Source organism: Charadrius vociferus, unplaced genomic scaffold (assembly GCF_000708025.1).
Source record: "Charadrius vociferus isolate BGI_N301 unplaced genomic scaffold, ASM70802v2 scaffold434, whole genome shotgun sequence".
Lineage (NCBI taxonomy): Eukaryota > Metazoa > Chordata > Aves > Charadriiformes > Charadriidae > Charadrius > Charadrius vociferus.
The window spans coordinates 298,596-309,551 of record NW_009648154.1 but is presented as its reverse complement, the minus strand read 5'-3'; the positions used below and the strand labels follow the sequence as shown (position 1 = coordinate 309,551).

Genomic DNA, 10,956 nt, shown 5'->3' with positions numbered 1-10,956 from the left:
AGTCATTGCACTGTAGGGTCCCCTTGCTTCATTCCCTTGAGCTAGTTGGCTCTTTGAGTTTGTTGCCCTGTGCTTGTGCGATATTATTTCATGTTGCACTCTTTTTTTTTTTCAGCGCTCATACACATCAGCGTGGGAGAAGGATAAAACCAGCGTTCACATTATGCCGGATACACCTGGTATTTTGCTAGCCCAGCAGAACAGAGTGAACTTCAGTGAGGTCGGTGTTTGAGCTGGGGTTAGGTGTCCATCCCTGGCTGCTGCTGTGGCCCAGGAAGCAGTGTTGTTTGAGGGGAATGCTTGTTTTTTCTTTCAGAAACTGTACAAGCTTGCGATGGAGGAAGAGAAGAAGAAGGGCTATGACATGCGGGCAGATGCCATTCCGATCAAGTCTGCTAAAGCTTCCAGAGATATTGCCAGTGAAGTAAGTACAGGGGAGCCCTTGGGGGTGGTGTGTGTTGGAGAGTTTCCAGGCGCTTGCAGTTGAAGCCCAGAGTCTGCAGCCTTAGCCCAATGGAGGCAACAAAGCTCTTACCTGTCGTAGCCGTTCAGCTGGTCCGTAAATGTGCTGGTTCTGTAGGGGCTGCCTGTAGCTGTCCTTGCATGCTATGGGTGTGTGGTGTTGCGAGGGCATGCGTAGGTGTTGTGGAGAGAGTGACTGTGGGAGGTGGGTGATGGACATAATCCAAAGCAGTGTCCCTCCTCATGCAGCAGACTGTTGTTGTGAGGTGTTGTGCTGCCCTCCGTGTTGCCAGTCTGCACGCCCCTGATGTTGCAGCTGCACCTCTGAGCTGGACGTAAGGAAAGAAAAGCCAAACCAAGTTTTTTTGTACAGAGGCAATATGAAGGTCGATATATTTTTATTATTATCACATATTAATATCAATATGTGTTCCATATATGCTTTTCGTATCTGTGTTAAACTTCTAGGTCTCTCTTTGTTCTTCAGGTTTTTGTGTCCTCAGTAGATTAAATAGGAATTTATTTGGATATTGAGCTTGAAGGTCACTAACTGATTCTTTATGTAGGGGATATTATTGAACCTTGGGACTTTTCTATCGCTGCCATTATTTGGTGACTTTTTTTACTCTCAGTTACTGAGTAGTAGTTCTCAATATGCAGGCCAGGGAATGTCTTCCAAAGTGTGAAGATCATATCAAGCAGATAATGTTATATGAATCCTTTTGTAGCCATACCCTGCAGTTCATCGGTTGAATACTTTCTCATTCTACAGTCTCTGTGGTTTCAGATAATAAGTTTTCTGGAAGTTGTGCCACAGGGACTGCTAGGGGCATAAAGAAAAGTCAAGTAAAACTCACGGAACATTGTTTTCCCTGTAGTACAAGTATAAAGAAGGCTATCGCAAGCAGCTTGGCCACCACATAGGGGCCCGAAACATAGAGGATGATCCGAAGATGATGTGGTCGATGCACGTAGCCAAGATCCAGAGTGACAGGGAGTACAAGAAAGCCTTTGAGAAGTCCAAGACACACTTCAGTAGCCCAGTGGACATGCTGGGAATCGTGTTGGCCAAGAAATGTCAAGGGCTAGTCAGCGACATTGATTACCGCCACTATCTGCATGAATGGACTTGCCTTCCAGACCAGAATGATGTTATCCATGCTAAGAAGGCCTATGACCTACAGAGTGATGTAAGTACTTGCTGATTAGCGTTGGAGTTCCAAGGTGTATGTAATTTCCTTGGTATATAAACTATAGAAGCTGCTCGGTCTGTCTCATATAGTGGTTTTTCACATTGTGTTTTTCTTTACCTATTCTGAGCAAGGTCGTAAGTCTTTTAGGAGTGAATTCATCTGTTGAGTATTATGAAAGTTTATATATCAGTTAGCTGAATAGTAGAATTAGCTGCATATAATCCTTCATAATAGACAACCTTAATACTTTTATGTGCTGATTAATTGCATATAAAGAGGAAATGCCTAGTTTGACTTTTTTTTTTTTTCAGTTGCATGAATTTAGTGGAGATAATTCCTTTGTTCTATGTTGAAGAAAATGGTTGAAATTAATACCCTCTGTTCTTAGTGGGTGACCATTTATTTCCTGGGAATAAGTGTTACAGGAAAAATTTATACTGACTTTCAAGGTTTTGTTTTAGACCTGTTACTCTTTGACCATTCCCCAACATGTTTTTGAGTGAATGATACCTCTTGAAGACAGACAGGGGGTCTGAATCTAGGTTGCTAACAGAGATTGTTTTGCACATGCAACCAGGAGGAAGGCAGCTTACAGATAGTAAGCATTATTGCATGCTATATATGAAATGTTTAACTGGCAATATTAACGAGATGGCTGTCTTTGTATTTTGTAATAGAATTGCTACAAGTCTGACCTCGAGTGGTTGCGGGGCATTGGTTGGGTCCCAATCGGTTCCTTGGACGTTGAAAAAGCCAAGAAGGCAGGGGAGATCTTGAGTGATAAAGTATACCGTCAGCCTCCAGACACGATCAAGTTTACCAGTGTCACTGATTCTCTACAGATGGTCTTAGCCAAGCAGAATGCAGAGACAATGAATAAGGTGAGTCTGAATTCGATTAGGTAACACGTCAGCAGTCTCTGCCTAAACCCTGGAGACAGGACTAGAAACACAGCTGTGTGGTTGCTGTGTGACATTTCAGCACAGCGAGGCTTTAAAAGTGTAAGTTATATTCTCGGTAATCAACAGATAACAGATATTTTCAGTAAGTGTAATTTAATAATATCTTTCAAGTTACCAATTTAAATTGGAATTACGAATTGTGAAGCTTTGCACATACTCCACTGTATATCTAGTAATGTGTTACCTAACTTTCATCTCATTTTTAATATAGCAAATTGTCTAAGAAGTCTAATAATTTATCAAGTTTATCTAGTAATCCACTAATTAATAAACTACTTGTTTTAGGGCACTCTTTGAAATATCCATATTTTAAATAATTCAGCATAGTACTTAAAACGTAACAGTTTTTCTGAATCTGGGGCCCTGATCTCAATTCTATTTATGTCAATAAAACCACTTCCTCTTTCAAACAGGCCTTATTCTTAGAGTTCAGCTCTCTGTGTGTTTGATTAGCATTCTGTGCATTTTTCTAAACTTTTTTTTTAACAGAATTCTTTCTAGGTTACTAATTCTTAACCTGGACGTTAAGTATCTAGAGGAGTAAATATAAAATCTTATTGCTATATAAGGAATAAGGGTTTTTTAGACTTAACTTGAAGTACAGATCTGTAATTCTTATGTTTTAAGAGATCTCCAAGTTGTCACCGTTTTTCCCCCCCTTTAATGTGTGTTATTTCTCCTGCAGCGTTTATATACTGAGGCCTGGGATAAAGACAAGACGCAAATCCACATAATGCCTGACACACCTGAAATCACACTGGCAAAACAGAACATGCAAAACTACAGTGTGGTGAGTGTGTTCGTTCTCCAGATGTAACTGGTCTGTTTCATGGCTGGATCATCAGTATTCTGATAAACCTTACATACATGATACCATCAGTTTCTTTAAGTAACCCCAATATTTATCCTCAAAATTGTGATTTTAAAAGCGCTGTTTGCATATTTGTACAGTAGTGGGTACGTACATCAGTGAGCATTATTGAGAATAAATTCCATGGGAAGTTGTGGCTCTCCAATAAATTTTTGGGAGTCATTTCTGCCAGTGTGCATGCTGTTGGGAAGACAAAATTAATTCTAACATTGGAAATATCGAAAAGGTAATTTCCAGCACAGTTCTGAAGAGCAGTGATCCCACTGTTTGATGTTAGTTTAGGCACATAAATTCACATCAGTAAGAGCTGGCTTTAAAAAGTTTTACTCCACTTGTATAGAAGATTAGTTATCTCTAAAATTGTAGTCAATGTTATGCTATTTAAAGTATTGAAAGAAACAAATCGTTAGCTAATGTATTTAGCAAAAGATCTTCTTTTGGTATGAATTTGTATCAGCTACTGATCTGGGGCTTTGAGTTAGAAAGTTAGGTAAAGCTGGGTTAGGGTAAATCTTAACAGAGTTTTTAAAATCTACTCTACTTACAAGCAGTTTGTTTCACACAGAATGTAATATATGGAACGAACTTACATGAATTCCCTTCTTTAATTCTTCACTTAGAAACTCTACAAACAGGCCATGGAAGAAGAAAAAAAGAAAGGCTATGATTTGAGAAGTGATGCTATCCCCATTCAAGCTGCCAAAGCATCCCGGCAAATTGCCAGTGATGTAAGAAACTACTTTTTCGTATCTTTGTGTGGTGACATCTGGTCTCTCCAACCTGAAAGTTATCAACTGGTTTCTGTGAAAGGTGTTTCAATTAAGCTGTGATCTCAAATAATAGATTCTTGGAAGCAAATTGTTAGATGTATTTAAAGACTTAATTGTAAAAATTAAATGTTGAGAAGTTATAAGGACAATATAATGCTGCTATCATTTTAATTTCATAGCTCATAAGCCTGTATCTTTAATTAAATCTGAACGGTATGTATATTATTATATTTAATAAGGATTAAATATATTTAATAACAAGAGGATTATTTCTCACTAATATTAGTGAAGAGTGTTTTTTTTCAATAAAACTTACTTAAAAATTTCTATTTAGGGTTCTAACTCAAGTCTCAAAAATTTAATGTGAGAATCCATGTTATCAGGCCCAGAATTGGACAGTTTGGGTCTTTTTGACTGTAGGTTACAGAAAAAGAGAGTTTATTATTAAAAATATTTAATATGAGTAACTGATATTTAGGGGAATATAGAAATATAATATCTTGATTTATATTCCAGTACAAATACAAAGAAGGCTATCGCAAGCAGCTTGGCCACCACATAGGGGCCCGAAACATAGAGGATGATCCGAAGATGATGTGGTCGATGCACGTAGCCAAGATCCAGAGTGACAGGGAGTACAAGAAAGCCTTTGAGAAGTCCAAGACACACTTCAGTAGCCCAGTGGACATGCTGGGAATCGTGTTGGCCAAGAAATGTCAAGGGCTGGTCAGTGACATTGATTACCGCCACTATCTGCATCAGTGGATCTGCCTGCCGGACCAGAATGATGTTATCCATGCTAAGAAGGCCTATGATCTACAGAGTGATGTAAGTTCTTTTTGATTTAATTTTTGGTATGGAATTTATTTGATATTTTACATAGGTGGACCAGGCCATTACATACCAGTGTGGTAGAACCGATTTTTCAAGTCTTATTTTTAAGTGTTATCAAGTTTTATTTTTAAGTAAGATCTCCAATAGGATATGTTAATAATTGATATTTAAATTAAATTCAGTAATTCTAAAATTTGGGCTACTTATGTTTTGCCATTCTGTGAAACTTGGATAATGGTTTCACTCTTAATGTAGATGAAATGCGGGTGGTTTTTTTAAGATTTTTGCTAGGCTTTTGAATTTATTTGAATTAAAAGTTGATAGGGAGGTTACTTAACTGTGAAAAATGCACCATATAATTGCATTATTATTACTAAAATAACCTGTGTACTTTTTTGTAATAGAATTGCTACAAGTCTGACCTCGAGTGGTTGCGGGGCATTGGTTGGGTCCCAATCGGTTCCTTGGACGTTGAAAAAGCCAAGAAGGCAGGGGAGATCTTGAGTGACAAAATATACCGTCAGCCTCCAGACACGATCAAGTTTACCAGTGTCACTGATTCTCTACAGATGGTCTTAGCCAAGCAGAATGCAGAGACAATGAATAAGGTGAGTCTGAATTCGATTAGGTAACACGTCAGCAGTCTCTGCCTAAACCCTGGAGACAGGACTAGAAATATAATGACCACAAGTGATGCTGAAGTTCAGAGATAATGTATTTTCTAATAGTGGGCTCTGTTTGTTTCAATCAGAACTATTAGGCCATGTAATGGAAGACTCAACTTTGTCATGATATTCTGCATATTACATTTTAATCTTTTCTTTGACGTGTATGTGCAGTGAGCAGTAATAATGCTTTGGGTTTTCAATATTCTTAAGTAATATGGCAATTTTCTAAGTGTTGTTAAATGTCCTTAGATAAATTCTCTTTTTAAAAATGGTATCTCTACCTGATTAAATACATAACTGTTTATCCATGCTGTATTTCCTATACTTTTACCTAGTATGCTATATATTTTACCTGAGTAATGAGGTATTAACTTGTTTAAGAATGCAATATTAATCTCTTCTTATATTCTTTCTTAGCGTTTATACACTGAAGCATGGAATAAAGATAAGACCATGGTTCATGTCATGCCTGACACACCAGAAATCCTGCTAGCTAAACAAAACCAATTAAACTACAGTCAGGTGAGTAAAACTGAAGAGTTAAGATAATTAAAGTATTTCTGACAAGTACAATTTTGTCATCTCTGCCTTTTAATTATTATTGTTATAATGTAGAGTTGTTTAGTTTCACAATTTGCCAGCTCCACTGCTAAAATCAGAGTTGTTTTTTCGCTAGAATTTGTCTCCTGGGTGTGTAATTGGGCTTTTAAAATATGTTATCTGCCATAAACAAGGAATCATTTCTATAGCAAGGTATGGTAATAAATAATGTAACTTTTAGAATATGCCTTTCTTTGCCTTCCCTAAACGATTTCCAGTTTCCAAGTGTCTACAATGCAATTACAAGATCTCTAAAATCTGCGGTTTTTTTATTTTCTGGAGAAGACAGAGCTGTGTTCAGATAATTAAGTTGTCTGAATGTTAGCAATATTGTTTAGGGACTTAATTTGTTTTATTACACATAACTGCTAACTGAAGTGTGAATTTGTTTTTGAAACAAAAATGTGAATGTTTTTCTCACAGAAAATGTACAAACTAGCTTTGGAGGAATCCAAGAAGAAGGGTCATGATTTGCGTTTTGATGCCATTCCTATTCAATCTGCCAGAGCATCCAGAGAGATTGCCAGTGATGTAAGCACTTTTTTTATCATGTCTGTATGGATTTGGTAATGGAAAAGAATCAGAACATTTGTTCTGTTGTTTGTTAAAGTAATACCTTAAGTATATAGAATAGATAATAATGAAATCCAGTGATTCTACTGCATGCTTTTAGTACATGAAAGGAATGGATACCCAGCATTTTCATGCATGAGGTATATATCACAGTAATAAATAAATAAAATAATGTTAGGATTATTTCTGTCCTCCCTGTAATAGTCCCACTGATGTCCATGGATGTTCAAGTAGGCTGATCAATACGGCGTATGAATCTATGCTGGAGTTAGTCAAATTAATTTATAATTCAAAATAGGAAATACTTTAAAATCTCTCCCCAAAATAGTTATATTAGTAAATCAATTTTAAAGGTTCTAAATTGTTGTCTTTTCCTGAAGAAAAATAGTTCTGCTGAAGTGTCATATGGAAATCCAAGATGCCTGAATACAAAAACAGTAAAAAAACCGCAATGACTGTGTCAGGTTTTTCTTCTGCGATGAGAAAATATCACTAAGAGACATAACAGTTTTTTACGTTCCTTGTTTTTCTATCGAGATTGCTATTTAAGCTGTTAGTATTAAGGCCGACTCAGACTGTCTTCGTCAAGGTGTTTTGTAATAAATTTTTAAAATACGTTAATCTTTACATTTTCATCTTAAGATTAAAAGAATGTAGAATATCAAACTTTTTAGTAAGTATGTGACATTAAATGTTTAGATAATTGAAAGTGTGATATAGGTATGTAAAAAATCAGAGATAATGATATCTGTAATAAAAATCCTTTTTATGTGAAAATTAGTAAAACAGTAGAAAGACCTGAACCATATTTTTCTCTAAACAAAATATTAGTGGTTATGTTAAACTGTGTGAATTATTTATTAATTTAAAAATATGCCATGTGAATATGAATATACTTTATTTCAGTACAAATACAAAGAAGGCTATCGCAAGCAGCTTGGCCACCACATAGGGGCCCGAAACATAGAGGATGATCCGAAGATGATGTGGTCGATGCACGTAGCCAAGATCCAGAGTGACAGGGAGTACAAGAAAGCCTTTGAGAAGTCCAAGACACACTTCAGTAGCCCAGTGGACATGCTGGGAATCGTGTTGGCCAAGAAATGTCAAGGGCTGGTCAGCGACATTGATTACCGCCACTATCTGCATCAGTGGATCTGCCTGCCGGACCAGAATGATGTTATCCATGCTAAGAAGGCCTATGACCTACAGAGTGATGTGAGTAAATTGTTAAATTTGTTATCAGTAATCAAATATACTGGGTCTCGTACAATATAATTTTTAAAAGATATATAATATGCTTTAGTCGCTTGCATCAGACATGCTGATAGAAGTTAAAATGTTTAATATTCTATCATCAAATTTATGTTTAATCCTATTTTTTCAGTCCTTAGCTTGAGGTATAATTTGTGTGTAACTCTGGTATTTGTGGAGTTCTTCAATGACTCTATTCTTTGTGATATTTAATAATTATTTTACTAACTCTGCAAAAATAATGATTGTTTTCAAAAGCTTATCCTTCAGCTATGCAGAAATATATACAATTTTTCATGTAGACTTGGATATGCTTATGTATATGTATAATTATTTTACTATTTGATCACACCTGCACACATATAGTGAACTTTCAAATTCTTTCAGGCTGTTTACAAATCAGACCTGGAATGGCTGAGAGGTATTGGATGGGTTCCTATTGGTTCCATGGATGTTGAGAAAGCCAAGAAAGCTGGAGAAATCCTAAGCGAAAGGAAGTATCGTCAACCAGCAGACCAAATTAAATTTACTAGCGTGACAGATTCCTTGGCCATGGTCTTAGCCAAGCAAAATGCTGAGATAATGAACAAGGTAAGATTTGTGTTGTGTTTTTTTTCTCAAAATCACCAGTGTTACCAGCTAATAGAACGTGTTCATGAGGTGAAAAATACACAGTAAGACTAAACACTTTTGTTGTGGACTTAGAGAAATGGAATGTCCAAATTCAGCCTTTGCACAGGAGAGCTCTTATCTCAGGGCTTTGTATGAACTGAACACTTAATAAAATTGTGCAGAAAAAAACGTCACCTAAGTCACATATTTTTCAAGAGTAATACTAAAAATTTTGGTGAATTTCCCTCTTCTCCCATCCCAGCTGAACTCCTGTTTTTAGATGTTTGTTTGGTATTTTTTTTCTATTTTGCTAATGCTTCTTCTCTATACAAAGCTCATCTCTGACAGAACAGGCTAAATTCTTTGCAGTTCTTAGACAATACTGTGAAATCTGCAGAAACAATTTTTCGGCAAGGTATTAGGGTACGTCCAGTGGTGGTGGTGCCATGACCATGCTATAAGATAGGATGTAGCAGAATATCGAGGCTTTTACTGCAGCTGCTATAGTAATGTATTTGTGACTGAATGTCATACTGTATGATGAACAAGTTATGAGGAAATAGTTTCTGTTCTCTGAAAGTGAAGCTTCTGCAATTTATCTCAGACCTGGAGGAGGAAAGTCACAAAGTACCTACTCTTCTTTAATAAGAAACATCAAACAACTCATACAGATACAGCAGAATAACGAATAGAGTTTTCCTCCTACAGCAATCCTAAATCAACCTATTGCTGTGCCAACTTAGCCTGAGAAATGATGAGGAAGGACAGTTTCCTTCCTGAGCTGTTCAGTGAGAAGCTTTGCTATGTCAGGGTATTTAAAGCTTGCTTGAACTACCCCCTGCAGTTTGTAAAATACTTTCTTTGGACAAATATATTAGTTTTGTTGTATAGGTCTCGTTCTGCTTCAAGATTACTTTTCTTTTCCATCATGGATATATTTTTGTTAACTACTGCTCTCAAACTAGCAATCTTTCCATCGTGACACACATAAAGAAACTTTTTAAAGAAATGTGTTTTCTTCTCTCCTAGCGTTTATACACAGAAGCCTGGGATGCAGACAAAAAGTCAATTCACGTCATGCCTGACACACCGACCATTTTGTTAGCAAAGGCCAATGCAGCTAACATTAGCCATGTAAGAACATTGAAACATATACTAAAGTAATGGTAATTCCAAAATTAAGTAAGCATTTCTTTAACCATAATGATCTTCTAAAATATGCATTCATGAAAATTTTAAGAAAAAATTATTAAATGTAGAAATTCCATCTTTCAGAATATTAAGAAGCCGTTTTCTGTCTTCTTTTGTGTAGAAACTTTATATACAAGCCTGGGAAGAGGCCAAAAAGAAGGGTTATGACATGAGAGCTGATGCGATTCCAATCCGAAGTGCGAAGGCATCAAGAGATATTGCGAGTGATGTATGTTCTTCCTTTACATTTATTTTCAGCTAGCTTGAGAAACAAGAATGAAGTAGTAAGCTATGTACAACATAAAAATCTATGGTATTTCAGATTCCTCTTGAAAGCCTACTGAAAAGAATTCACTGCAGGGAGAAAATGGGCAACAGTATTCAAAAGGAACATTGAATTATGATTCCTGACATTAAGCATATATTAGAAAATAATAAACCGCAATGAAAATAAAAGTTGTGGAGCAAGAATGCATTAGGCATTTCTAAATCCTAAATGAGTATATTTCATGACATAAAAAATATATTTGTGATCAGTAGCAATATGAAATTATGAGAAATTCATCCCGGTTTCACTACTTCTTTTCAAACTTATTTTTGCATTTCTAGTACAAGTACAAAGAAACACATGAGAAGGAGAAAGGCCACTACATTGGGTGCCGAAGTGCCCAGGAGGATCCCAAACTGTCGTGGGCTGCGCGTGCCATGACGCTGCAGAATGACCGAATTTACAGGAAGGCGTACCACGACTCAAAGGCCCAGGTCCACATACCAGTGGACGCGATGTCAGTGCAGGCAGCCAAGGAGTGCCAGACACTAGTCAGCGATGTTGACTACCGCCAGTACCTTCACCAGTGGACCTGTCTGCCCGACCAGAACGACGTGATCCATGCAAGGAAGGCCTACGACCTACAGAGCGATGTGCGTATGTGTAGAGATGTGGCAGTTACTACTGGTGCTATTTAA

The 10,956-nt window shown here is 36.9% G+C and overlaps 1 protein-coding gene across 1 annotated transcript in view; it reads left to right on the top strand.

The window, feature by feature from the left end:
- Window positions 1-10,956, top strand: part of NEB (nebulin) — a 130,558-nt gene that overhangs the window by 53,089 nt on the left and 66,513 nt on the right. Inside the window, 15 exon segments of the mRNA XM_009884033.1 lie at window positions 116-220; window positions 317-424; window positions 1,341-1,652; window positions 2,333-2,536; window positions 3,303-3,407; window positions 4,109-4,216; window positions 4,775-5,086; window positions 5,497-5,700; window positions 6,178-6,282; window positions 6,784-6,891; window positions 7,840-8,151; window positions 8,575-8,778; window positions 9,829-9,933; window positions 10,112-10,219; window positions 10,600-10,931. Of these exon segments, the coding sequence (XP_009882335.1) occupies window positions 116-220; window positions 317-424; window positions 1,341-1,652; window positions 2,333-2,536; window positions 3,303-3,407; window positions 4,109-4,216; window positions 4,775-5,086; window positions 5,497-5,700; window positions 6,178-6,282; window positions 6,784-6,891; window positions 7,840-8,151; window positions 8,575-8,778; window positions 9,829-9,933; window positions 10,112-10,219; window positions 10,600-10,931 (2,732 nt within the window).